General features: G+C 39.7%; 1 protein-coding gene across 2 annotated transcripts; it reads right to left on the bottom strand.

Annotated features, from left to right (window-relative positions):
• Positions 1-1,765: 1,765 nt before the first annotated feature.
• On the bottom strand, positions 1,766-27,339 carry CLTRN (collectrin, amino acid transport regulator). Of its 2 annotated transcripts, none has more exons than XM_023918417.2 (6): positions 23,924-24,075; positions 23,479-23,537; positions 17,665-17,750; positions 11,039-11,155; positions 7,721-7,915; positions 1,766-3,718 (listed from the first exon to the last, which is right to left on the bottom strand). In XM_023918417.2, exons 1-6 carry the CDS (start codon positions 23,988-23,990, stop codon positions 3,568-3,570), a joined length of 675 nt encoding a protein of 224 aa, XP_023774185.1. In that variant the 5' UTR covers positions 23,991-24,075; the 3' UTR covers positions 1,766-3,567. The 2 variants fall into 2 exon arrangements, with proteins under 2 accessions (XP_023774185.1, XP_086736139.1); XM_086880013.1 differs by lacking the exon at positions 23,924-24,075 and adding an exon at positions 27,174-27,339 and having other exon boundaries at positions 1,842-3,718.

The raw sequence follows: 27,339 nt of genomic DNA, 5'->3' as shown, positions 1-27,339 counted from the left end.
TTGTACCTGGACAGACAAACAGGAGCAGATAATGTACATGAGGCCTGAGAGCTCATCCCTGCAGGCTCTTCAGTGCTGGCAGAGCCCCAGGGAAATACCAGGTCCGGCTGTGAGTACCAGGCTGCAAGGTGGGCTGATAGAGATGTTTAGGGCTGAGTACCACAGAGACCCTTTACACTGATCTTCTTCAGCACTCCAAATGTGTAGCTGACTGACAGTGTAAACAACTTACTCATGCATGATTTGTGCTCATCCTAGTCTAGACATCAATGATCTCTCTCAAGTAAGCTGAACAGAACTGGACATGTCCTTTCTGAAATGTTGACTTGCCAGGGATGTGGAGCTAATGCTAAATGTTGCAGATTTTCTTCAAACAAAACTTCTCTGGGTTTATTGCTTCACTTAATTGAATTTTCCTTTCTCCTCTCTTTTCTCAAAAACAGCTCTTGAAAATGAAACAGTTCAGTCTTGGGCACACCATGTACCTTTTTTCAAAATTCATTGGCATGAAATGCCAATATAACTGAAAGCAGAACCAACTCATTGATTTAGGAAGCAATTCTCCATATAGTCTATATTGCTTGTTACTCACTTTGCTGTTTATTATCAGAGGTTGGATGCAGGTGCTTTAGAGAAAAAAAAAAAGTGGAAGTTACATAAAACATCTGTGTCAGATCCTCAAGGGATATAAATTGTTGTTGCACCATTTGCAGGCTCTGGAGGACAGGCTGTACAAAATCAAAGTGTTGTTTTCTAATATGATCCTACTGTGGACTAGAAAAGAGATTTATTTCTTCTGTAACACTTTGACCTTGATTATCCTCATTTGTGGTATCTATTTCAGTGAAAGAGCTAATACATACACTGACTTCAAAGTGTTGCTAAATGTGGTATATGGCTGCTCATATATCATTTCTTTTTCTCAAGCCATTTTCTGTCAGCAGAGAGGCAAGCTAGATGTGTGCTCTGGGTGATTCCTATATCATCATTAGCAGAAAATTAAGCCAAACTGCTGTAAAGTAATTATGCAGCTAAAAGGTGAGCTGTAAGGAAGACACTGATTAAATACTTACCACCACAGTCAGCCCACATTGCTTAATGTCTTGTTTAGGGGATTTCAATCTGTTTTCAAATTGGTGGCCAGTGCCATGGGCTGAACTGAACCTTCTTTCAGGCCTTAAGAAAGAAGTATGCTCAGATAAGCCTGGCCCTTTCTCATCTCAAGAGAATTTTATTTCAGTATCATACAGTACAATACAGGATAACAGCAATTCTTAATCTGTAGCTTGAGGTTGCTCTTGCACCACTAAGCTGTTCTCACCAAAATCTTTCACAGGTTCTTGCAGAAGTGCTGCAGTCACAGCAATTCATTGTGGCCACACTGAGGTGTAGCTATCTGTCATGCAAAGAATGGGAAAAGTATGAATGTTTAGAAAGGATGGGATCTGAATTACCTCAATAAAACCTTGCCTACATGAGAGACCTTGGAGCAATGACTGAAGCAGTAATAATAACACTGTACTCTGTATTTCCCCTCCAACACTGTCAAGCTTCATTTTCAACATTCCTGTGAGAAATACATCCACATCTTGTGGATGGTAATTTTGAAGCACTGAGATATTATCACTAATAACTGATTTTATTAATCCTTCCCAGAACAGAACAGCACACACTGGGACAGAGATGATGCAGTCCTTGTCCAGAGAGACCCACCAGCAGGACATCAAAGACAACTGTGACAAATGAGATCACATGATGCAAATGATTAGTGGGTTCTATAATTTTATTTTGTATTTATTTTTATATTTTGTATTTATTTTGTATTTGTATTTAAATTTGTATTTATTTTGTATTGTATCCCCTGCCTCCCCCAGCCTTTGGCTTCCCTTGCTCAGCTTTCCCCTTTCACCCTGCTGCTTTCCCTTCTCCTTCCCATTCCTCCCTTTCTGCTGACACTGGTCCTAAGAGCCAGTACTGAGACAAGTCAAAGGTGCTCAATACAGCCAAAAGGCTGAAGGATTTCCACCCTGGGAAACAAGAAACCTTTGTACCCTTCAGGACACTAGATGGTCCTTTACAAGCAGCTTTTCCTCTGTTTAAGCCTGTTTCTGTTGGTGAGGAGTCTGATTAAACACTCCTAATAAGCAAAGAGGTTTTCTAATATTGCATCTAAACATGACACTGGAAATGGGATGGTTAATGGTCAAATCCAGTGATGTGGGCAGATGCTTGGTGACTGCAGATATTTTGCTTCAACACATTTCCATTCTGTTTTTATAGTTACCCACACACAAAACTCCCCTTTTCAGTGGACCAGTGCTTCTGAGACAGACAGAATTTTATCACTTATCCAGGTCAGGCATACCAAACACAGAAGTTGGTGTTTCACACCTTGAATCTTTTCAAAAGTTATTCACCTATCACATGAACATGAAGGCTCATCTGACCCCATGCTAGCTATGTTGGAAATCTACTCTAGCTTTATTATTAAAAACTGAAAGCAAGACTTTTCCAGAGAGCTGTGAAAGACTATTTACCAGGGCTTCTATATAACGACAGGACAAGGGGAAATGGCTTCAAACTGAAAGAGGGCAGGTTTAGATTAGATATTTGGAGAAAATCCTTTACTGTGAGATTGCTGAGGCACTGGGACAAAACACCCAGAGAAGTTGTGGATGTCCCACCCCTGAAAGTGCTCAAGGCTGGACTGGATGGGGCTCTGAGTAACTCGGTCTAGCAGAAGGTGTCCCTGCCCATGACAGGGGGATTGGAACTAGATGATCTTAATAGCCCTTCCAACCCAGGCTGGCTTGTGATTCTATGATTTAGTGAGAGCCACTAAACACTGACTGCATCTGTGGAAAATCTGCCCTTTGTTGCAACTTTTAATTTCAACAAATTTCAGAGTTTTGCAACTTTTAATTGCCAGCTCACAAAATCTGTAACTTTGACAGTTAAGTGAAAAACACTTCTAGTACCGTTTTTTTCTAGCCCCAGAGCTATAGATGATCCAGGTATTTTGACCTGGTCTTAAAGAGGCTGTGAAAGCTTTTTTGTTTCTCAATATATGAAAACTGTCATGCACTGTTGACTGTTCCATCCAAAGGCATACTACATAGCAGCAAACAGAAGTAATTTTACAGAGAAACTTTTGCATATGGCTTGAAAAAAAACCCATCAAGAACTGGCAATGATAGATGCGCTCACCAGTGAGATTCAAGAATACTGATGTTTCACATTTATGTCAGAGAAAAACAAACAATGGACATATTTAAATAATCATTAAAAATGAGATGTCTAGCACAAGGCAGGTTCCAACCCTGTTCTGCCACACATCTTCCAGAAATCTTTTATGGATATTATCTGAGGCCTTCTTATTTGCGTTGCTCATGAAAAAGAACTGTAATGGAGGTTCAAGTGTATGTGTTATCAGCAAAAGGTTCTCTCAAGGGAAATTACGTAGAAGGACGTTTTTCTTGTCTTCATGTTTGACATTCAGGAGTAGTGAATGAGCAGGAGCAGGCAAAGGAGTCTTTCAGGAAACCACCCAGGAGCAGTGGCAGCTTTTCATAGGGATGTGAACCGTTCATCATCTGCTGCAAAGACCCCATTAATGTGGCCTGCTTTTAAATCCAGTGCTTCACAAGGAATCCCATTTTCTAGTGTCACTTCATCTTTCTCTTCTAAATTTTCTCTCTCTGTTGACTCTTTATTCTTTCTAAAAACAAGAAAGAAAAAATCATCTTATTCTGTTGACCTGCAGCACTCCACCATGATTCCACAGAAAGAAAACTGCATATTTAGTTAGAAGTTTGCCATAGGTTATGCTCCTAAAGGCACAATCTGGTGTACTTCCTTGCTGTAGTAAATACACCAGATGGGTTTATCTAAATACAGTAGCTGAGGGACACACAGATTGAAGCCCTTAGCAGTTTGAGATCAGAACTGGAGATCAGAAAAAGTGAAGTAGACATGTTGTAAGTACATTTTAAATATTATTTCACCTTCTTATTCTGCAACATGACTAGAAGGTGCAAAAGAAAAGCTGGGGCAAAACAAAATTTGAAAAAAATCTCTAAATCTGTTTGGGTTTTTTTACATCAGGAAGGTCTACATTAAGCATGTAGTCTGACCCTGTCATGTACATCATAGATCACATCCCATGATCTGTACAAAATAAAACATATTTTTTAGAAACAGATCAGTCTTAGACTAACTATAGCCTTCAAATGTGGAAACTTAGTTGCCCTCATATCCATGATTACCTTCTTCAGGACATTCATGACTACTTTCTTAGGTAATCTCAATGCTGCAAATCTGCAATTTTTCTTTAAACTACATTATCAGCCACTTTCCTACCCAGTATTTTACACTTCCGTTTTCTAGATCAAACAATTGCATGGCTTTCACTTTTCCAGGCTTCAGTTGTCCTAAAAACATATTAAAATAATGGTTGAATAAAATTATCTACATTTAAAAAAAAAAAAAAGTTATGTAAAATACAATAATGAGGAGATGTAATAAACAAATATCAGTCAACAGGTCATGATGTTCCTTTAATTCCAGATTTACTCTGACCTTGAGAACAATTAGTTCATAGCTGAAAATCCTGCAGTACTTTATGGCCTGCAGCATCAGCGGTTTCAGAGGACAAGAAACTCAAAGGTCAACTGCACCGCTTCTTCCTATCCCACAACATGCACTGTAACAATCTGACTCAGGACAACTGTAAAAATCTGACTCAGTGTAACTGCCAATGACAGAGATATTAACAATAATATAAATGTATTGGCCTTTGGGAGACTTGACATTACAGACTTGTTAAAATAAACTTGGGGTGTAGTAGCGGAAACCTCTGACCTCTGGCTGCTTATACTGATAAAAAGGCGTGTTCTTTAATACAGAACTGTGAGGACAGAACATAAAAATTACTAAGAAGGAGGTTCAAAAGAAATGAGAGGAGTAGAAGACATGTGAAACTCATTACCAGAGGAATTCAGAGAAGCTGAAAATTTCCATGAATCCAAGGGGTGACTCAACAAGTTAAGGGAAGAGAAAACATTGTGAGTTACCCAATACAAGAAGTCCAAATCCAGCTGAGGAAGGCCCACAACTGCAAATTAATTCCTGGTAGAACTGATTTAGGGAAAGACAGTGTGCTTACTCTGTTTTCACTCTTCCCAAGGCAAATGTTTACAGCCCCTGATGCAGATGGGATTTTGAGGGATAAGGGGACACTTTGGGCTAGCTCAGGATAGACTGTAGAGGATGATCCTGCCCCTAGGCATGTGCCAAACCTATTGCTGTAGGGGGAGGTGTCCTATTGCTGCAAGGATGGGAGAACAAACACAAGGCTGGGAGACAGTGTGTCTGACCCAGCTCTCTGTAGGCACTGAATTCAACAAACCTCTCAGTTCAATAAATGATGCATGAGTCTAACTCAATACTGAAACTCCTCTGTAGGCAGATTCCTCCTCCCTGACACCCTGAGCATGGACAGCCTGGAGCATGTGCTTTTGGTCTTATCTGAACTGAGGTATTTAAATGGTACTTTAAACTGCCTTTAAAGACAAAATGCCAGATTTATGAGAAGCCAACACAATCCTTGGGGCCAGAGTTCCAACACAGTTTACTAGACAAGAGAGTTCCAATTATGTAAACTCTGGATGGACTTGTAAGAAAACTAATTACTGGACATGCTGAAGTCTTTGAACACCTGGTCACTTCAGTGTCTGACAAAGAAATCAGCACTTTTGAAATCTTTTTTTCTGATGTCTGGCTTTTTTTTTTTTTTTTTCCAAGGTAGCCAAACAGCCCAGACCATCCCTTTTACCTCTCCAGTCCTTGCAACAGTAGATAGAAGAAATATATGCTTGGTTTACCCTCTCTCTCACTTCCCCACCCCTGCCTGCACATGTTATTGATGTGAAAGGAGGGTTAGAGTTCAGCTACAGATGAACCTGCCCTGAGGAAAGATTATATGTAATGGAAGAGTAGGGAAACAGAGGGAGAAGTGAAAAAAGCATAGCAACTAAAAGAAGAGCATGGGATGGAGAGGGTGCTAAGTGAGCACAGGCCAGCGGCAACAAGCCATATTAATGGCAGTGTGATGATAAGAGCATGTGGTTTACACCATATTGAGGGGAACTGCTCAAACTCAGCTGAGTTATTTTGAAAATACAGAAGGAAATCCCATCTTTCAGCATTATATGAAGCACAAGTGATTATTTTGGCTAGAAAAACCACAACTGTTTATTATAGTTTATTTATATTACATTTATGTAAAATGTTCAAAGATCCCCTTAAAGTTAGGCACTATAAAGAAACACAGAGCCATGATGCCACAGAGGGCAGATATGGGCTTCAGGTGGCAACATCATTCAGTTTTACAGAAGAGGTTGCCTATGTTTAGGGCATTAAATAATTCAGTCCATACAACATGAGTGTGATAGGCTTTAACTATCCACAGATTCCAAATATCTTCCCAGACTCTTTCCCCAGCAACATCTTTCATCTACTGTTTGCTGAATTTTGTGGGGTTTCTTTGAAAACTGAAAAGGGTTTTGGAAATTCACACAACTCCTCTGATTGCAAAATACAACTGAAGGGATTCTGACTACACTACTAAAGAAGCACTTAACCTTCACAAGTGTTGTTCTTCTGAGGTCTTTTAACATCCTTCAGGGTAATAAAAAGGCAGAATGGAAAAGTCTATGCAACATGCCACTTTTCATATATTAATTCCCTGCTCTGATATATTTGGGGATACAATCCATTATACTGTCATTAATTTTGATATTAATGATAATATCTAGTTATCAGCAAGAATTTACCCTTTTTCAGTTCTTCTGCTGTTCCTGTATAAATCTATTGCTGAAGTCAGAATTTTGTGTAAACCTAAACTCTGTGGCAGCCAAAAGCATGGCAGAAGCTGAACTTCTATGGCAGAATCTCAACTCAGCTGAGAAATTTCTATTCCTTATATTCAACTCAGAGCTAGCAGAGATGGCAGGATCAAAATTTCACCTGCTCTCTGTGTTGTTCCCACATGCTCACACTAGGGAAGCATGAATACCCTTCTCTTTTTCACCAGTGCCACCAGGATGGAAATGGAGAGGAAAAGAGAGTATCTCTCTCCTACCCTACCACCAGAAAAAACTCCTAAACTCATGGGGAGATCTACCCATGAACCTGTGAAGGGCTGGGTATTTTGGGCTCATCAGGTCATGAGTGGTAAATGAAACCCTGCTCTGTTCCAGCAAGCAGGCCCTCTTCAGCCATAAATTAATAATTACTGTGTGCTCTACAAGGCTTCTCAAGCTGCAGCAGCATGGTTTTTCATGTACCAGCTTTTGACACTACTGCCAGCCTTCCCCTTCTTGGTAGCTTTTTGGGGGTTGTCTGTGAGAGGAGACTCACCCATGCCACAATAAACCTTCACAAGAATGACATCAATTGTCCTTTTAAAGCCCATCTCCAGTTAGGTGGCCTCCAAGATCATATTCTTACATTCTCCATTTCCTCATTATATCCCAAAACTACTAAGGCATCCATACTTAACAGTTTAAAATTTTGAGTCTTTTCTTCAGAAAAGGAGAGATAGGTTATCTTTACCTAGCTAGTGAAGGATGCATAGCATTAATCTGTCTGAGGCTGCTCTGAAACACAGACATTACTAACAAGTATTCCATTAAAACAGAATAAAGACTAGGCTGCTTACTTCTTGTGTTTCTGAATCCCTGAAACAACGAGGAAAACAATCCCAGCCACAATGAGACAAAGAACAACACCAAATACAATAAGCCAGACGGGAGTAGAGGGTTCAACAGGAGGTGATAAGGTTGAGGTTATCTTCAGGAACTGCAGTGTTTTGTCACTCAGTAGGAAGGCATTGTTGATTCTGTTCCGGTTCATCCTTCAAGAGAAAAAACCCAAATAAACAGAAAAACATCACAACTCTTTATAAAAGCATTTTACAAGTTGAAAAGATAGCGGAAAATAAAAGGATTTTTCATGAATGTGCTGCAATTTAGTCAGGGCTGAATGTCATCCAGCATGATGAAGAAAAGGATGTTATCTACCATGGTGGGGATCAGGCTCTTCTCTCCAGCAACAGGACAAGAGGATATAGCCTCAAACTGCATCAGAGGAGGTTCAGGCTGGACAACAGGAGGATTTTTCTTCATTGCAAGGGTGGTTAAACACCAGAAAAGGCTGCCCAGGGAGTGGTGGAGTCACCATCCCTGGAGGTGCTCAAGACACAACTGTACATGGCACTTAATGCCATTGTCTGCTTGACCCAGTGGTGGTTCAGTCAAAGGTTGAACTTGATGACCTTGGAGGTCTTTTCCAACCTAAATGATTCTGTAATTCTATGATGTTGGCAGGATTACACAGACTTTGACTATAACAGAGACCTCAGTAATCCATAGACACCCACACACTTAGAACATTTGGAACACCAGAGTTTCATATGCATTTATCTGAAAATCTGGGAAATACAGATGAGACCTGAAGTACGGTATTATTATTTATTTCTGTTTTGAACCATGTCCTGAAGACATAGCAGCTTGTAAGCTGTAAGACTGGCTCTGTTGCCTTGCTCATGCAGCATTCAAGATTAGCACAGGAGTGGCAGATCTACCCTTCAATGCTTGCAGGATTTACTTGCAGTTGTCCCCTAGTCCCTCAAACTGAGCCATCCTGCATGTTATGGGCTGGTACATCTGCCCCTGCTAGTGTAGATTTTCCTAGATCTATGAGGCACAGGAAACAATTTGGTCTGGAAGAATCCACACCTATTGTTAACATGTCCTTCTTCCCTGCAGCAGCTAAAGGATGCAGCTAAAGGGATTTGTACTTTCCACATTTTTTCCATTTCCATATGAGAAACTGTAAGTCTGAGAAATATGCTTTTTCACAGAAGTAGTACAACTGCTATCCTTCAGCAGATATCTTCACCTATTTTCTCTGCCTGTAAGCATTTCACTGCCTGTAAGATATTTCTGGATCTAAATCTAAGCAGGCTTAAGAGGCTTTAGAAGTATCTTTTATAGGCTTTTTCAAAATGTTAAAATTTTTTAAGCAAATGGATTACATATACTGGTCTTGAGAGTTTATTTTTGATAGCAGTTTTATGAATTAATGGAGCTCTTTTTTGTATACAATTCAATTTATTTACCACAGAGCAAGTACTTCCTAAGAAAAAATGTATGGGAAATACAGGTAAGATTTTAAAAAAAAATCTCTTCTTGGAAATCATAATGTTTGGCTGTCCCTTAAACAGGAAGTTCTTAGCCTTAATAGAAAGTCAGCATTCCTGGACAGGACTGAAATCCATGGCATGTTTTAAGACTCATAATTCCATAAGCTGTCTGCCATTTAGAAAAGATTTCCTTACTGATATGAATGGATCATTGTGAACAGCTGAAATAAGCATTGTTTACCCTCATCCAATGGCCTGAATTTCAGAACTATGTGCTGAAACACATGCAGGCAACTACAAATGCATCTCACATTTCTATATGCATAACTATGTACTGTGTATATTTATGCAAAATCTTGAGTATCATACAGAACTCTGACATGGTTTACCTTTCTCTTTTTTCTTACTTTGTAGAAATCTCATGCAACAAAATTCTAGTCCATGACTAGTGTTATGTGCTACCCTAGCATAAAGAATTATAACAAAGGTTTTGTATGGAAGCCTGCAATCAGAAGCAATTAAAAAAAAGCATTGTAGTTTTATAGTGCATTTTATTTCTTGTTTTTAAATTAGGTAGGAATTAAAACTTTTCATAAATAGCATATTCTTTATCAGGTGACAGACAACAGTTAAAAACCAAACAATAACAGCCTCCAATTTCTGTGCCAAACAGGGCACATAAAAGACTTAAATAAATCAGCTTATGCTACTGAATGTATCAAAGAATAACAGAAATGCAAAACCCCCGCAATTCCAGCACTCTTACAGAGAGCTTCAGTGAATAAATAATCTGCTTCTCCACTAATGCTATGAAGCTATTGTTTGGTGTCTCTGTAGGAAATAGTTTAATCTGCTCATAAGCTTAAATTAATCTTTCCAAAAGAACGCATACTCATTCATCAGGAATTAGGCATTACACCTCCATAGAGATAACACAAATTTTCAAGACAGAGCACAGAATGCCTGAAAACAAAGAGATCCATTTTCCACTCCATGCTTGAGAAATATATGTGCATTATGCTGCTTGAGGGACTCATCCCTATAAACCCCTAGTGCAGGGGGTTTTTTTACCATTGAAGTCAGATTACCCTATTTTTCTTTTTTTCTTGTCAGCTCCACATTCTTCCTTTTACTTGCTACAGAATGTGATCGTAGAAAACAAAGTGATTTGTAGTGCACTGTACTTTGTACAAGCAATGCTCAGATGTGATATTGACTGGCATTCTAGAATGAGCTGGTATGACAAGAATGTGAGCATAAGATTGCTTAAACCAAGATAGGACACAGTCAGCTCTGCTCATGAGGAATTCACACGAGTTCTTCTCATGTGAAAGCTGACTTCTAAATTAAGTCAGGTGATCTGTTAGTGAGAAGCACTGAAAGGGAGCCTATAGTCATTAGCCCAGGTATAGATGTGCATGTAGCATGCACTGAAAAATAAATAATATTAATCACATCCAGAAAGTGTGCCCTTCCATCACCTGAGGAAGAAGGCTGTCTCACTGGGAAATGCAGCAGTTGGATGAGAGCAGTGTGCCACACACTGGACAGCACATCACAGGGAGGGCGCTGGAAAGGGACTAGATTTCTTCTGAGTCTCCAGCATCAACAAGGACTCTTTCCAAAGTTATAATCCCAAGGCTCACATTCTTCACATTCTGTGGGACTTTTAAACACCCTCTAATCCCACATTCATTAAAGAGTACTGACCCCTCAGTGTTTTAGCAACTCGGATTAGTTCATCCTTAAAAATGCAAAATTCATACAAGGCCCTGAGAGAGAAAACATCCTCAGTAAACTAGGAAGAAAACATTGCAAAAGCAGTGACTGTACCTGATGGCCGCCTCTACCTCACTTCCAGGAACAGTTGTCACGTTTTTGGAAGAATCTGTGACTACAAACCAAAAGGACACCCGGTCTGTCACATTACAGAGCAGCACATTGGAAATTCTGCAGACATTTAAAACAAAAATCATCATTAAAGAAGCATGGAATGAATTGTTGAAATATTTTAGATTTTCTTAAAATATTGCTCTCAACTAAGGGGGAAAAATTTCTTATTTTTAAAAAAGTTAACAGTTAATACCCAAGAAAGAAATACCATTCTCATTTTCCATATGATTTTAAAGAAATCAAGCTTATGAAGACCAAAAGAGTCTTCAAACAAATTTCTAAATCTGTTACAGGCTTGCATGGTCTTGGACATACATTTAGTGTAATCAAATGGAAGAAAACCCCCATAGTTGAATAACAATCATCATTGGCTGTGACAAAGGCCATATAATGGAGCAAGTGCATTGGTGAACAAAGAATTCTGGTTTTGACAGTAAATACCACAGGAACCAGTCATTGAGAATTGCCCACGTGACTGTCAAATGAGTGCAGTTCTTCTACAAGATACATTTGTTGGAGGGAAGATCAGTGGAACTGATGTTATGCTTTTTGACATCTTTGTTCACAGAGCCAGGAACAGAGTGGAGGGAACAAGCTAAATTTAGTCATTCTACTGGCACTGGCCCCTTTCTTTTAGTTTATGCCGTGTCAAATATTTATATTATCTATTTTAAAGGAAGATTGCTCAGTTTTATGTGGAGGAGCACAGGCAGGTGGCCTTTCATGGCATACTACATAAACAGTGCGTGAAATGCCTTTTAAACGCCATTTTTTTCCAGATTTCCACTAATAACTGGTGGAAACATCAGAAAACCCTTCTGGAATGACACAATCGCGAGTATTTAAGCAAAGGAAATTAAATCCATTCCGATCCATGTCAGGACCCTGACAGGGCTCGGGCGCGCCCCGCGCTCTGCTGCGCAGCGCCACCTGCCGGCCCCAGGCAGCACCGCCCCAGGGGAGCCGGGAGTGGGACTGGGGGTACCGGGGGTACCGGGGGTACCGGGGGCACTGGGGGCACTGGGGGCACTGGGGGCACTGGGGGGACTGGTGAGAGTAGTGGGATTGGTGGGACTCCTGGGGCATCCACAGCTTCTCAGGGCAGCTTGTGCCAGTGAGTCACCACCAGTAAAGAATTTCTTACACATATCTAATCCAAACCTACTTTTCAGTTTGAAGACAATCCCATTAGTCCTGTCACATGCCCTTTTCAAAAGGCTCTTTCCATCTTTCTTGTAGGTTCTTTTCAGATACTGGAAGGTGCTATAACATCAAACTAGAGCTCTGTTCTCCAGGCTAAGCAAATCAAATTGTCTCATCTTTCCCTGGAAGGAGAGGTGCTCCAGTCCTCTAATCACAGAATCATAGAATATTTTGAGTTGGAATGGACCCACACGGATAATTAAGTCCAGCTCTTATGTGAGTGGTCCATGCAAGTTTTAGCACCATGCTCCAAACAGCTGAGCTGATTTCATTTTGGCTTTGACAGGTTCATGTCCTTCCTGTGCTGGGGACCCTAGAGGTGGGTGCAGCACTCCAGGTGGGGTCTCACCAGAGCAGAGCAGAGGGGCAGAATCCCCTCTCTTGCCCTGCTGGCCACACTACTTTGGATGCAGCTTTGGATGCAGTTGGCTTTAGGGGCTACAAGCACCCATGCCAGAGAGATATGCAATAAAATGGAAAGCAAGGATTTTGCAGAGCCAAAATGATCACTTTTACCTCTCTAGAACAGTATCAATTTTACAGAGAATTTTTATGGATAAAAGAGGAGATCCATCCTCTGGAATTTGGAAAGATGTTCACATCAGTTTGCTGGCAACAGTCAGAAGATGAAAGCAGGTTTATTCTTTGCAAAACAAAAAGCAAGCACAAAATTTGCAGGAGAGGGGAAAAAAATGCTTACTTTTGGCTGGTGGCTGACAAACTCTTGCTGACTTCACAGAATATCTAAAATTGTAACTGCAGAGGAAGTTTTCTATCTGAGTGTTTATAACAGTAGGACCCAAAATTTCATGTTGCCGAAGTTCCTAAAGCTGCAGTGTCTGTGGTGTAATCAAAAACCAGGCCAGGTGAAAATCTGAGTTGGTGTTGCCCTACAAATGTTCTTGACATGGGGTAAGAAAGATTGAACCCCAAAGAGAAAGGCAAACAAGGACTGCCAGAACACCCTGACTTTCACACCCTCATTCAAAGACTCTTCAAGCTAGGGTCTTCCCTAAAGTGCCAAGGTTTTTAGCATGACAAAAGGCAGTCAGTCATCACTGGGATAGCATCTCTGTAGAACAATCAGCACTGAAACAAGATGCAGCAAGGATTGCACTAGGATATGTAAATTTGGCTTATTTTCCCTGTTGTTTCTAAAATCTTTCTCCAATTCTAAAATCCTTCTCAATTACAAGCATCCAAACTCTGGTTTCACTGCCACCATTATTTCATCAGTGGAATACAAATACCATAAACCCTTCCAGGCCCCAAAGAGAATAATCCCAATCATGAGAAATTCAAAGGGGGTAAGTAAACACCAAAACAGATTGTCTCAACAAGCACCAATGTGGCAATTTAAGTGCAGTGGTGCCCTTTTTTTAATCCCATGCCATTTGCTTGAGGGTTTGATTCACAACATGAAGAACCATTGCAACTATGCTGTCACACTGTATAGAGCTGAGAAACCTGGCTTCTCCCAGCACTAATGAAGTGTATTTGTAAATATATATGTGGACATTTTTTCCTTTCCTTAGCAGTTGATAGACTTTTGACATGCTATTATAGGAGACTGTTATCATCAAAATGACAAGATCCTGGTTCAACCTTATGGCACCATGGCCAAAGTCCAAAATTGGATTTCCTTTAATATACCGGTGAGTAGAGTGCAGGAAACCCTGGTAATTCCTTGGCCTGAAACACCATCATTGCTGCTTATGGAGATTTAAGTGATTGTTTAGGGGTAAGAACAAGCTGTCAGAGAGTCAAAGAGAGCTGAGTGCCCACAATGGCTGTTAGCTCATGAAAGAATCAGTCCCCAAGTCCCAGGTGCCTATCTCTAGCTCTCTCAAAAGCACCATGCCTCTTCCAACACACGGCTCTGCAGTTGCTTCTGCAAAGGAACATTATTTTCTTTCCAGCAGGCATGGGATCACCTTGGTTTAACAGCTTTACTCCATCCTCTGATTTTGCTGTTCTAGCTGGTCACAATATTTTTAGTATCAAAAAAGACTCTTAGGAAGATGGATAATATTGATGAATGATTTTTTCGTCACTTTGTAAGGAAAATTTTAGTGCTTTTTTTATCTATAAATGGGGAGAAGATGTACCAAAAGTATATTCTGTTATTTGAATGAAAACAAATGTGTTGACATTCTTTCTGCTCTAAAGATTAACTAGTCTCAGGCCCAAAAGAGATGCATATTATTTCAAATGAGTCACAGATTAGAGAAACCAGGGTTACTAACACAGGCTACAACAATAATTTTTTAACTGGGGGATCAAAGGTTGGCTTACGTAGTTCACGACCATATGTATTGAGAATCAATTGAAAGGCCATATATAAAGCAGGAAATAATGGGGTATTAATTCTCCACTGAAAAAGAAGTATTTATTTGTATCTCAATTATTTGGTTACTGAGTAATTTGATTGATTGCACCTTTCTTCTGTTTTGTGCAAACTTGAAAATTTGACAAGCCTTTTAAACATTACATACTGCTCCATGATTTATTAAATTTCAGTTTGGAAATTAACTTTAGAGAACTCAAGATGTAACATGCAATCCTCCCCATTCTGTGCTGGGTCACTCAGTGGTTACACAAGGGCAACAACAGTATCAACTGCTGTTTGCAGCAGCACATTGAAATGCTTGTCATCACAGGCCAGCTTTTATCCAGCTTCAGAAACCTAACAAGAGGTGACTGAGTATCAAAAATGATGGGGCAGATGCAACAATGGTTATCCTGATCCACCAGACAAATAATTTTGGTAATTTGATGGTTATTTGGTACACTTGTTGAACTTAATGGCATTTGTGTCTCACGTGGAAGTTAGTTGTGGCTGTGAGTTACTTCAAGGCTGCAGGGGTTTTAGAAATTAATGGGCTTTTAAAGGGGAGGTTTGTCACATCCTGGCCATGGCCACATGCATAATTTATACCCTGGCAGAACTAGTATTAAGCTATGTAAAATAATAGTGAATTTTTTCACAGGTTTTATTTTGACAAAAAAAGTTCAGTTAAACAGATGCAAAATTTCCATAGATTTAGATGCTACCAGAATGCTGTCACAGGCAACTTGTTTGTTTTATATGACAGAATAATTGGTCATTGGTCTTTTACATCTCCTGAAAAAAATCTGTTGACATTTTCATACAAAAGCTCAGGTAGTGAAATTCAATTTATTTGCCAGCAGTGCAATTTATTTGCTACAAGCTCCTGCTTGTGCCTCCCCCTTCACCACAGTGAAGTGTCTTCACCAGCTCTGCCAGGGTGCTGTTCCTGTGTACAGCATGCTGCTGCTCCCTCTGGGGTGCTGGCTGCTCCTACACCTCCATGCCTGCTGCAGAGGGGATGGAGCAGGACTGCACTCCTTCCTTCCAGCTGCCAGCCACAAGGGTGGGGAAAGGAGTGTGTCATTTCCAGGACATCCAACAGGATGGAGGCTTTTGCAATCTTCCAGCTCCCATGTAACAGGTAGATTCTTTGAGGTTTGTTGTGAGGTTCATCTAGCTTCTCCATCACTAAACTTACTCTGAAGTCCCTTGGGATTTGAGAGAGGTCTATGCATAGGAAACTCCTCAGCCAGTTGCCTAGGAAGTTGTGCCAGATCTCAGAGCTGTACAGCTCCCCTTCAGGTGACATGCTGTCAATAATGACCCCAAAGGTGTCTCTAACTCCTACATGAACTATCAGTTATACCTGCAACATATATCCTATGAGGGGTGTACCCAAGTTATATCCCATGAGAAAGTCTGATACCATCTTAAAAAGAGGTAAAGATGCCCAAGGCTGCCTGATTCCAAATATTATAGTGACTTTTCTGACCAACTTAGTAGCAGGGAATTATTGATGTGTGCAATACCACCTCCAAACTGGAGTAACACTGGCATGATCATATTTGTCTATAGGGAAAACTTTCTACACAGGAAACTGAATTCATGAATATAACTTCTATGATTGCCCAGAGTGAGTACAGGTAACTGCCAGTATAACTTCTACACCTTCCATACTGGCTTGATTTTTTCCCATTTCTTCAGCAATCTTATTTTAATCTGCACAAAACCACAGTGCTTGAAGAGGAAAAAGATCACTTGCTTCTGACACAGAATTTTTGCTGTGTGAAAATAGCATGACTTTGAAGGAAGAGAATAATTTAAAAAAGGACCTAGGACTAAAATAAATATACAAAAGTGAATCTTTATGGATCAGAAGCTGAATGAAAACTCTGCTGCCTTGAAAACCTGAGAAAAAGTCCTACATAATAATCTGTAATTATCTTGTATCTTGAACTCATTTTTTAAAGTGCCATTTTAATTGGGTTGAGTAGCACATTTGGCTGTTTTTGTTAAGCTTGATGTAACAGCTCTTTTGCTCAAAGGAGACCACTTCTGAAGAATAAAAATGAAACAGCTGAAATCAAACACTCCTGTCACATGGAGGGGGAAATCCCCTTTTACTTAAGAGAAATGCCGCACCCACAATAATAATCATGTGACTGAAGTTAACTAATATCTTTTCAAATGGGGAATATGGCTTCACCTGATGCAATGACAGCCGGAAGCAGTTTTATTTTTAAGTAAATTGAAAACCTTATTATTGTTAGCCTACCAAAAGTATCAATCTTTCATTTCTGATTGAAAAACAATGAAAAAAATAATAGGCCTATGGAAATGCACTTACAAGGTTTTTCATTTCAGAAAGATAAGAGCATTGTGAAAATACAGCTTGCTAAGTGCTCTGTCTAATCTGGTATCTAATTTCATAGAGTAGCAACGATCAGAAGCCTGAAAAGAATATTCAACACCTCAGGGTAGATTTAATCCCAAAACCAATTAAAGGCTGATTTCTATCTGCATTGCAACATCTGAAACTTCTTGATGGTGGGTAACTCAACTGCTGTAATACCAGGGCTAGGAACGCCCAGCAGAGCACAGCACTGCTTAGCTATCCACCTGCCAGGGCCCCAAGTCAGCTCATCTTCAGCACACTGCTGAAGCTGAGCTCTAAGGAAGCATGTACCAGAGCTGCTTACTCAAAGATCTGTGCTACCTTTCCTGATCTCCCCATGTGTCCCTTCACCTCCTCTCAGTATGGTCTTTCTGCTGAAAGTGAACCAGCACCACCATCCCACTGAGATCCACTGCTGTGTCACTTCACATCCACAGGGATACTGGTTCAAAAATTGAACATTGCTTAAGATGGAGGAATGTGATGTTGAATATGTATCTGGGTGTCAGAAGTATAGTGGAACAGCCTGCTTTTAGAATCTCTATATAATGATTTCTACAGCTTGGTACTGCAGAGGACAGGTCACTACATGCAGCATTGTTAATATGTATAAAGCAAATCCAAGCAGATGCTTACTGAGTTGTACTCTTGCTGGAATATCTTCTCATTGCAAAAGCCACCATTGCTTTGAAGAGGTACTCTTCATTAGCATCCCAGGCATACTGTAAAGGAAGATGGAAAATAATTAGTTTCAGCACCAGTGCTGGTAGTACAGAGAGGGTAAAGAGTCACTGAACTTGAAATGCTGTATTGATCAAGAAAATTAATAAATTCTCTGGTGGTGCTAAGAAAATAAATGCTCATTATTTAGTATGGACAAAGGACTTTGTCTAATAGGAAAAAAAAAGTGCAATATGAACTGTAATATAAGTAATATAAACTGCCAAGAATATTCCAAAAACTGAATTCATTCAGTATTTCTGCAAGCTGACCAAACTGGAGATGTTAAGTTTATTATACAAAAGACTAGGCATATTACTAGAATTCTCCCCACACAGCTGTACTCATGGCCTTGCCACTTTTGCTGGAGAAACTCAGTTAAAGCAGATGGTTTAAATCCACCCTCAAAGAACATTTGGATCTGACCAAAAATAATAATAAAAAACTGCCTAATGTTGGTGGTGGTCTCTGAGAGTTGGACATTAGGACACCAGGAAATAACTGCAATCGCAGCCTTATTGCCCCACATTGTCCTGATTGCAAGAAGACTCAACTGTATAACAAATTATTATACTTCATGTGAGATAAAAGAAAGAAAATAGCATCCTTACTACTTCAATAACAAGAAGAATGTAGGCTTCAAAACCTGTTGTCTGTTCTCTGTTGTCTTGATGAAAAATCATGCTTTCATAATTTAAGTTTTCTGAGACAGCTTCACTGGGTTCCCCTGGGCTTTCATTCACATATGCAATTCTAATGATCTGTAAGAACTGCATCTATTACATTTTTATAACCGGAGCCATGACTGAGGCATACTGATTGAATTTCTTCCCTTCTCAGCAGATTACAAAGATTATTAGTTTGTTGGAATTATATTAAGGGAGGTTAGAAACAGCTTTCTTCAGTCAGTCAGAACACAAATCTAATCTTAAACTTTCAGCATTAAAAAAATCTGCTCTGTAATCATCCAAATAAGAAACCCAGTGGTGTGGACACTTAGCTCTGTTGTCAACTTGGACCTACTTTTTCATGGTCCTTTGTAACACATCAAAAAACAGTAATGTACATCAAAAAGCAGTAAATAGTATTGAAAATTCCAAATCTTAATTCTGGTTTTTAAATTCTTATTTTGGGTGCATGGAGATGAAACCTCTCCTCAAACAAAGAGAGGATCCAACTTTCAGGTATCTGCAGCCCTCATGCTAGACTGGCATCCTGGGAAACCGAACAAGGAAGGATGCAGTTAGTTATTTCAAGGGCAGAAAGTGATTTTGTTTATCATCCCTAGATGAACATTGAGTGAAATGGGCTCTCTGAGATGAGATAGGACAGGGAGAACAAAGCTGAGGTAGCAGACAACTTGAGCAGCATTAAAGCACAGCTGCACTGCTGAGAGCCTGGGTTCTGACTCACCACTCCTGCCTTGTGAATGAACGGGCTTGTGAGCATACTGTGATAATGCTTGCCAACTTGGGAACTTAAACTGAGAAAAAAAAAAAAACCCAGAGAGAAACTCTTCGGAAAAAATTTATAAAAGCCTGTGTTTTGATCCCACTGCACTGATGAAAAATGACAGTAATGAGAGCAACTAGTACTGAAAGAAAAAGAGATTGTGTAGTAAAGGAATTAATGCAGATCGGAGCCACAGAACTATTAATCATCTTTTTAAAGATATCTGTATTTAAACCATGAAGCACAATTTGCAGTACTAAAAGGGAAGATTTGTTTTTTCTGTGTGTGGCACTATTGACTGAATCCCTACATGCCATCTGCAGTCTTTGAGAACAGGTCCAAAAGGACAGAAAAAACATGATTTGCTAGCCAGTGGATTAAACCAGCTGTATAGATAATTTAATCAGTTGTCTTGAAAATGTATAATGATGAAGCACACTCCATTTCATGCTCGCATGGACACAAATACAATGCAGCACTGCCAAGTACATGTAACCAAGTACATAAGCTATGTTTATGTTTAGTGTGATGCATATATACATGCACCATTTGTCACAGCTCTCATAAATAATGCACTAGCCTAGCACTTCTTTAAGTCAGAGTAACAAAAAGTGTATCTCAAAATCAGGGAAGATAATTTTTAGTGAGGAATTCCAGGCCCAGTTGAAAGAGTAGGCATTTGAAAAGAGAGAGAATAAACAGAAAACTGCAAGAAAGAGGGGGAGGAGATTGGCAGAGAAAGCTCAGAAGAAATCAGGGGTCTGCTTGGGTCAGGAGAAGATATTGCAGACAACTTTCTGGGCAAGAAGCCCCAAGAGAATGGAGACTAAACAGGAAGTAGAGGAGATGGAGATGGCTGTGGGCTCTAGGTGAACAAGAACCTCTGTACATGCCTGCATATGGGAATATACAGGGGGAGGCAACATACTGAGGGGGGAAAAGTAAGGCAAGAACAATTTTAAGCTAACAAACGGTATGAACTGAGGACAGGTGGGCATGAATTTCCAAAACATGGTTTCTAATCAGAAGCTTTCTCTAATCAGAGATGCAAAGAAACATTGAATGATTTGGATTGGAAGGGACTCTAAAGATCATCTAGTTCCAACCACCCTGCCATGGGCAGGGACACCTTCCCCTAAACCCTCCTATTATCAGCTTTATCAGCTTCATCTTTAATCTGCAAATGCAAAAGCCTGGAGCACAGCAGATGACTGAGGATGTCCCTATGCAGTGCAGCTATTGATGCACACCTGCTGCTCTCCAGGAAACATGAAATTTCATTTGCAACCACATTTAAATATCATTTGCAACCACACTGTAAATATAACTGTTATCGATGAAACACTACATGATGGTATCAGAACTGTTAAATTTACCATCTTCATTGTGCATATAAAGATGTTGGCTCAGTTGCACTTGCCAGCCTTTATACATTGAGGAGCAGAATTGGACACATTGTGAAAGGCAGTCTTAAATGCCTCTCACTGAATGAAGATGATGATGAGATATTGCATTAAAGATGATGAGTGTAGGTTGCTGATGGGGTGAAATGCTGAAATAGTGCTGTAAAAGACAAAATTTAAGATATGAGAATATAATATTACAATATTGCTCTGAGCAACCTGACCTGACTTCAGTGTTGACCCAGCTTTGAGCAGTAGAGGACTAGGGACCATCCAAGATCTCTTCCCTCCTGAATGGTTCTGTGCTTAACTCTACAGCCATTCAGACTGCAGTGTGGCTACAGACACACAAACACACTTCTGGATCCCGTCTGGTGGCAAAACACAAGGTGTATGTTAGCATTCCTCCTCTTCATCCTCCACCCTGGAAGCAGCCTGAGTACATGAGCCAGAAGGGAAGTGCACTGTCTACTTCAGCTGGCTGCACCCCCTGCAGTGCCAGCTCCTTGACTCTTATGATTAAAATGAGTGGTGACACCAAGTTACACAGACTTGTCAGTGCTTATCACTTCTTCTCACTCTCCAGTTGCCTCTGTTTGAACTCTCTACCCCTCTGCTGGCTCCATTAACAGAAAGCAACTAGTGACTAGTAGCTATTCCAGAAGCCACTCATAAAGTCAAAACCATCCTCATAGGGACTCATAAATCACCTTCCATTTAGGCCTACAGGCACCATGTTTCTTCCCACAGATTAGCAAACAACATCTCTGTCAAGTACACCCATTATTTGCAAATAAAATGGTAATGGCTGCATACCTACTCCATCAGAGCTGCTCTTTCTAGTTCCATTGTGATAAGAACTAAATAAATACACTAAAGGGAACTCCCTGCCTCAGAGTACAGCTTACCTGGTGAACAAATTAAAAAATGGTGTCCTGCTTTCATCAGCCTCACAGAGGGGATGGCATGTACTACACTATGTGAAAATCTGCATCAACCTATTCCCTATGCCCCTGAATGTAAACTGGAGTTATCCTGTAACTCCTGGAGAAAAATTCCCAAAGTATCAGGGTTTTCTGCTATCATGGAGCTTGAAGTGACCTGGAAATGAACTAAGGTGACTGTGTCCTGCTGCGACACAATGACAGTATTACACTCTTCTTTGTTAAAACACATAAATAACACAAAGAAGTAAAGTGCCCCAAATTCTTTAACGAAAATGAATTTCAGTTCAACAGTAGTTTCAGTTTTCAATTTCAGTCACTCACAGAGAAAACTGCAATGTATATGGAAAAGAACCACTACTACCTATGTACTTAATAAATTGTTTACAATTTGCAGATGATTTTCTATGGCATCATACCACTTTCAGCAAGCTGTTGTTCTAAAATGCTGCTCTTGATTGTCCCATTCTTTGAGCTTTCACACACTTTGTTATAAGACATAAACAACTACAAAAAAGCAATAGACTCCTCAGTTACTGCTTTTTTTCTAGCAATACAAAGTGCCTTCAAGGGTAATGATTTTTCTCATGCCCTTTTTGAATGAAAAATAAAAAAGCTATAAATGATCAAACAACGTCTCCCTATTTTATTACAGCTGGAAAAAAGCACAAAAAAAGGGCATTACCAGGAACTGCAATTTTTGTTCTCTGCCACTGTGTTGAACTAAGATTAAATCAAAATATTAGTAGTTATCATCAAGAGGAGATTTAATAATTAACATATTTTCAGCCATAGTATTACAGTATTTTTAATAACAAAAAAACAAAAAAAAAACCCTAGGCTCTCACTACTGTTTAATTAAAGTCTCTCACCTAAGAGAATTGACTTCACTATGAATTTCTTTACTTTAGCGGGTATCTTGAGTATTTCTTTGTACTTTGTTTGGCATATGAAATTACCAGTGAAATTTAGGTCCCTGCTACTGTTAGTTTAAATTGTCTGATCTTTCAGGATAACTTTAGAAGAGTTTCTACAGTAACAGGGAATTTCTCATATCACCAGTCTTTTGACACATGTAACCTGCTGCTTTTTGTTTCCCAGGGTTGATAATATAATCAGACACCAGACTTACAGTGGACATGACCATCCAGGATGTTTCATACCTAGGTTTCTGCTGAGCCCTGTTAATATGCTGCAGATTTGCTCTGAGTATTCAAAACTACTAACAAAGTACTGGGCTCTGACAAATTAAATAGTGCCTTGGATCAGGAAGGACTACTCAGTCATCTAATGTCCCAGTCTCTTATGTATCTCTCACTGCTCACACCAGTATTTCTACATTAAGCCCAAAGACCTGAATTAAGCCAAAGCATTTCAGTCCTCATGAGACAAGCTTGTGCACCACAGACAGAGAAGAAAGGCCACTATCTGAAGCCCTCCATTAGCAGGGAATTGATGAGACATGCTTGAATGATCTCTACAGTTAATGCTTGTCTGAGAGCCTGATATAAAGTCTCATTTCATAAAGACCTAAAAATCTTTTCCTGCTTCTCTTCCTAGACATGCTTGACTTTACAATTAGCACTCTTGAGCAGAAGTGCTTTTCCCAAAATACAGACTTACATTTATGCAGCACTTCTCATGCATAAAGTGTAACATCCCTACTGCTTTTCCAGGGGAAAAAAAAAATCTTTGACAGAAAATTATCTTTATGAAAAAACGAGCTTTATATTTCTCCTAAAGGATGCCATTTGAAGGAGTGGGCTAGTCAAATGTCAAGAAATGATTCCTGGATCATGACTTGAGCAAACTATTACAATTACCACTGCAGAACAAATTGCTTGTGCTGCCTTCAGAAATTTTATAGTATATATTACTTCTATTTTGGCAGATACTGAGTTAGGAAGACTATGTGAAGATATTTTACTTACTGCATTATCTCCCAAAGCTGTTTTGATACTAATCCGTACTTTGAAAGCATTCTGTGCTTCTGAAACAAAGAGAAGAAAGCAACATATATTGATATTTTGATCACTCAAAATAGGATTTTAAATCATTTACTTCCCTGATTATTTCACAAATTTCATTTTGTGAAATGTGTCTTAAGAAATCACCCACTTAGGAGAACAGAAGTTACTTGCATGAAAAAAAGCCCTACAGAGTCTCAATGAGGTTTACCATGACCTCTTTAAGTGAGACCAACTTCCGTACTTAATTTGCAAACTTAGAAAAAGAACTCATGAAGAATGCTCAGTTCTTCAATCTTCAAATTGAAGACAATAAATGAAAATAAAAATCTTAGAAGCTGGCAGCTTTGTAGTCTAAACTGATAGCTACTTTACCTAAAGAAGGATGGGAATCAGCTCCATATCTTACCTGGCTTGCAGAGCTCAGCATGAGCAATGGCAACTACTGACAGTGTAAACAGCAAAGCACGTAACATCCCGTCAGCATGGAAAGGTTGAGGCAAAAAGAAGTGAGTCTCCCCTGTAAAGCACTCTTAAACTTTGTGTGACCCAGGATTAAAGCATCAGGAGCACAAGTGAGCGACCAAGTAAAAGGTTTAATAATTAACCCCCGTTATTTTAGCTAAAAACAGGCACTAGAAACAACTGTCTTCTGTTAGTTATTTACTACCTTTCTCTGTAGTTTAAAAAAAAAAAAAAAAAAAAAAGCTGCAATAAGTATTTAATTTTCCTTCTTCCTTTTTAGAAAAATACAACATTTTACAGAGTGTTCCAGGCCAATGTTTTTTTCTCACAGGCATACTGTCAGACACATGAGGTGTCTGTGGGATGTCACACCAGAGCAGCTGGCAACTGTTACCCACAGCAGGCGAATCTGAAGCTTGGCTGTCACTAGATCCCAAAGGAAGCTGCCACCTGTCTTCCATGGGAAACCGTCTTGCCCCAGTGAGGGTCCTTGAGGACGGAGGAAGACTGGGGACCCTTTTCACCTTGCCAGAAGAAATGTGTGATGAATACAGAAATCCTGGACCCAAAAAAACAGGACTCAGGCATTGCCCCTCACTTGCCTTTGAACTCACAGCACTTGGGAAGGGCCAGCCTGATGGACAGCGCCGTGTCCCCCCATACCCACCTCAGCCCCACTCCTGTGTCTTGGCTCAAGCCCAACAGAGCAAATGCCTCGTTCTACACAAAAACACCCCACACCTGAGACACTGCTTTGCATGAAAATAACTGTTATAGGAAGGGAGAAACACTTTCTTCCTGTCAGAGGCTTGTTAAGGTAGCAACTAGAATAAGCAGAGACGCAATAAACGACTTAGTAACTAAGCATGTTGAAAAGGAACATATTCTTGTTTTGTAGACATGACCACTGTGTATACGTGTACAAACACATGTGGAAATATTTTAATGCACGCTGCACTATTAATCAAATGTTTACCAAGACAAATAAATAAATGTGGAGGAAAAACAATTCAGAAACTGGAATGTGTTGCAGGTATTTGAACAGTCTCTGCAATCTAGGCAGCAAGACAGGATTAGTTTATTTCATTCTGTTGCTGTACTCCCCCTGTAGCCATTCTGATTAATGGTTAGTTCCTACCTTAAAGATCGCTTCAGAATTACTTTCAGTTGGTCCTTTAGCACCATGAAGTGTCTTCAGACTGCAGACCCAAAGAGCTTCATGCAAATGGCAATGCAATGAGAAAATCTGATTTAACTGTGGGGCTGAATTTATGGAAAACAATAACCAATAATTACTGCATTAGATACTCGGACTTTTGGGTAACAGAGAACTTGCTCATTCCCAGGCACCTCTATACTCTCACTAGGCAACCCAGTCTGGGTACAAAACTATTGGATACGTTATCTGCTTAGATATTCAATCTGTGCCTATGAAAACAAAAAAGTGATGCATTCATTTCTAATGACAGCTTAAATGAACATGCTGTATATATGCACATCAAAAGGAGCACACTGAAAAATGTACAGACGTATGAAGGACTATTAGGTTTCTGTAGCATTTATAACTTAAAAAAAATCTTAAAAGAATGTGAATGCAGTCAGTTTCATGGTAAATTCATGTGTATTGCTTCAATAGAAAACATGTGAACTTTTTTGTACCTTTCAGGTAAACACTGAAGAACTTGGGAAGAGAGAAAAGCCAAGCACCCTTTCCCTGATGGCAGAAGGCAAATGGAACTGAGTGTGATACACAGGATCACCACTTCTCCCTGCTGTAAAACACCACAAATCAGTTCCTCCCCTCAGAATTGCACAGGGTCTGTGACAAAGTACAGCAAAGGCACACGACACCCAGCAGGAACAAACTCAGAGGACATGACTGGATTCCCTGATCAGAGCTGCTGAATTCCAGCCAGGATGGCTGATTTTCCCCAATCTGTCTTGCTGGCAAGAAGCAAGACAAATTATTTTTTCCTGCAGAGAGGGGAGGAGGCCAAGAGAAGCAGCAGTGTGATAAACACCCCAGCTCAGAGCTCACAGGGAGAGCATCGTGCAGTTGATACATACGTGCACAGCAACGTGGATGTGTGCCAAATGCATCCAGCTGAAGGCCTATGTGCGTATCCAGCTGTACATGCACAGGGTGCTACACATAAGCAACCAATTGCTACACATCTATAAACATTTGCCCAAAGCCAGCACATTTTTTAAATAAGCCAGGTGGACATGCAAGACTACACCAGGTGTTAGTAGGAAGATAACTTTGCTTCACATTAATGGTATTTTTAAATGCTGTCTTAAAAAGCACTGCAACTTATCAGTTTACAAATGGAGTATACTTGTATAATCTAAAAAGACAGACAGACATTCTGCCACTTCATATCTTTGTAATAAACCTACATGTGTGGATAGCCTTTTGCCCAGCCTCTCTGCTCTCATTTTGGCCGGATATACAGCACTGTTTATTAAACATGTCTGCATTTGTTTGCCACTGATTAATCAGTCAGGTATCAGTTTGCTTGAATAAATTACAATCTTCATGCACATATGCAAGGTATGTTTTTACCTGATTACTTTGTGAGGTGTTAGATTTCTGAGTAGTTCCTGTTTTATAGTATCTTTGTTTTTCCTAACTACTGTGGACCTACAAGTCATAGCCATGAAGAATTTCATGCACGAGCACCAGTCCAGAAATATCACTGAACTAGTGCAAAGAAATATTTATCTTACTGTACCAAATGAATTTGTCTGCCTACTTGAAAATAAGAGTATCTCTGTAGTTTTTTCAGTGCTTTTGATCTACAGAAGTTCATGTATGATCTGTATGTATGTATTTAAAAATACATCAAAATTTGGACTACCAAACAAATCAGAAGAGGACTGAAATTTCAAGAAAGCATATGCTTGGTAAAACAAACCAATCCCCTCCATCTTCTCCATGTGATTAGCAATGTACTTTTTCTGCTCCTTTCAATGTCTTTGAAATGGAAAATCCCAGGTAAGTAAAATATTGATAGCTATTGTGTAAGTTAATTAACAGCTATGGCTAAACTTAACCTCAGTTTTCAAATTTAACAAATTAACAGTTTTAAACTCTGAGGAAGTTAATCTTTAGTCTCAAATAGTTGTGTCCAACTCTTACGAGGAAAGAGTCAATGTGTGACTGTCAGCACTAGTCACTCATGGAAATGTACCTGGCAAACTGCAGACCCGAGCTGCAGTTGTGCACAGAGCTCTGCAGTTCCCTGCATGCAGTGGAAACGACAAACACTGCATGTCTTTTCCTGTAGATGTCGGGGAACAGGGTGTTGAATGAGGACTGCCACCACAATCATCACTGTAACAGTACAGAAATGACAT

Source organism: Cyanistes caeruleus, chromosome 3, assembly GCF_971803275.1.
Source record: "Cyanistes caeruleus chromosome 3, bCyaCae1.hap1.1, whole genome shotgun sequence".
NCBI lineage: Eukaryota > Metazoa > Chordata > Aves > Passeriformes > Paridae > Cyanistes > Cyanistes caeruleus.
The sequence above is the reverse complement of the archived record's forward strand: the minus strand, read 5'-3'. Positions and strand labels throughout refer to the sequence as shown.

Bases quoted from the DNA above. Each gene is read 5' to 3' on its own strand.
- CLTRN (XM_086880013.1), bottom strand. From the start codon at position 27,339: ATGTCATTTCTGTACTGTTACAGTGATGATTGTGGTGGCAGTCCTCAT. The intron at 23,538-27,173 runs GTACATTTCCAT...TCTTTGTTTCAG, and splicing joins TCGGGTCTGCAGTTTGCCAG to AAGCACAGAATGCTTTCAAA. The intron at 11,156-17,664 runs GTAAGCATCTGC...AAATGTCTGCAG, and splicing joins TCCAGCAAGAGTACAACTCA to AATTTCCAATGTGCTGCTCT.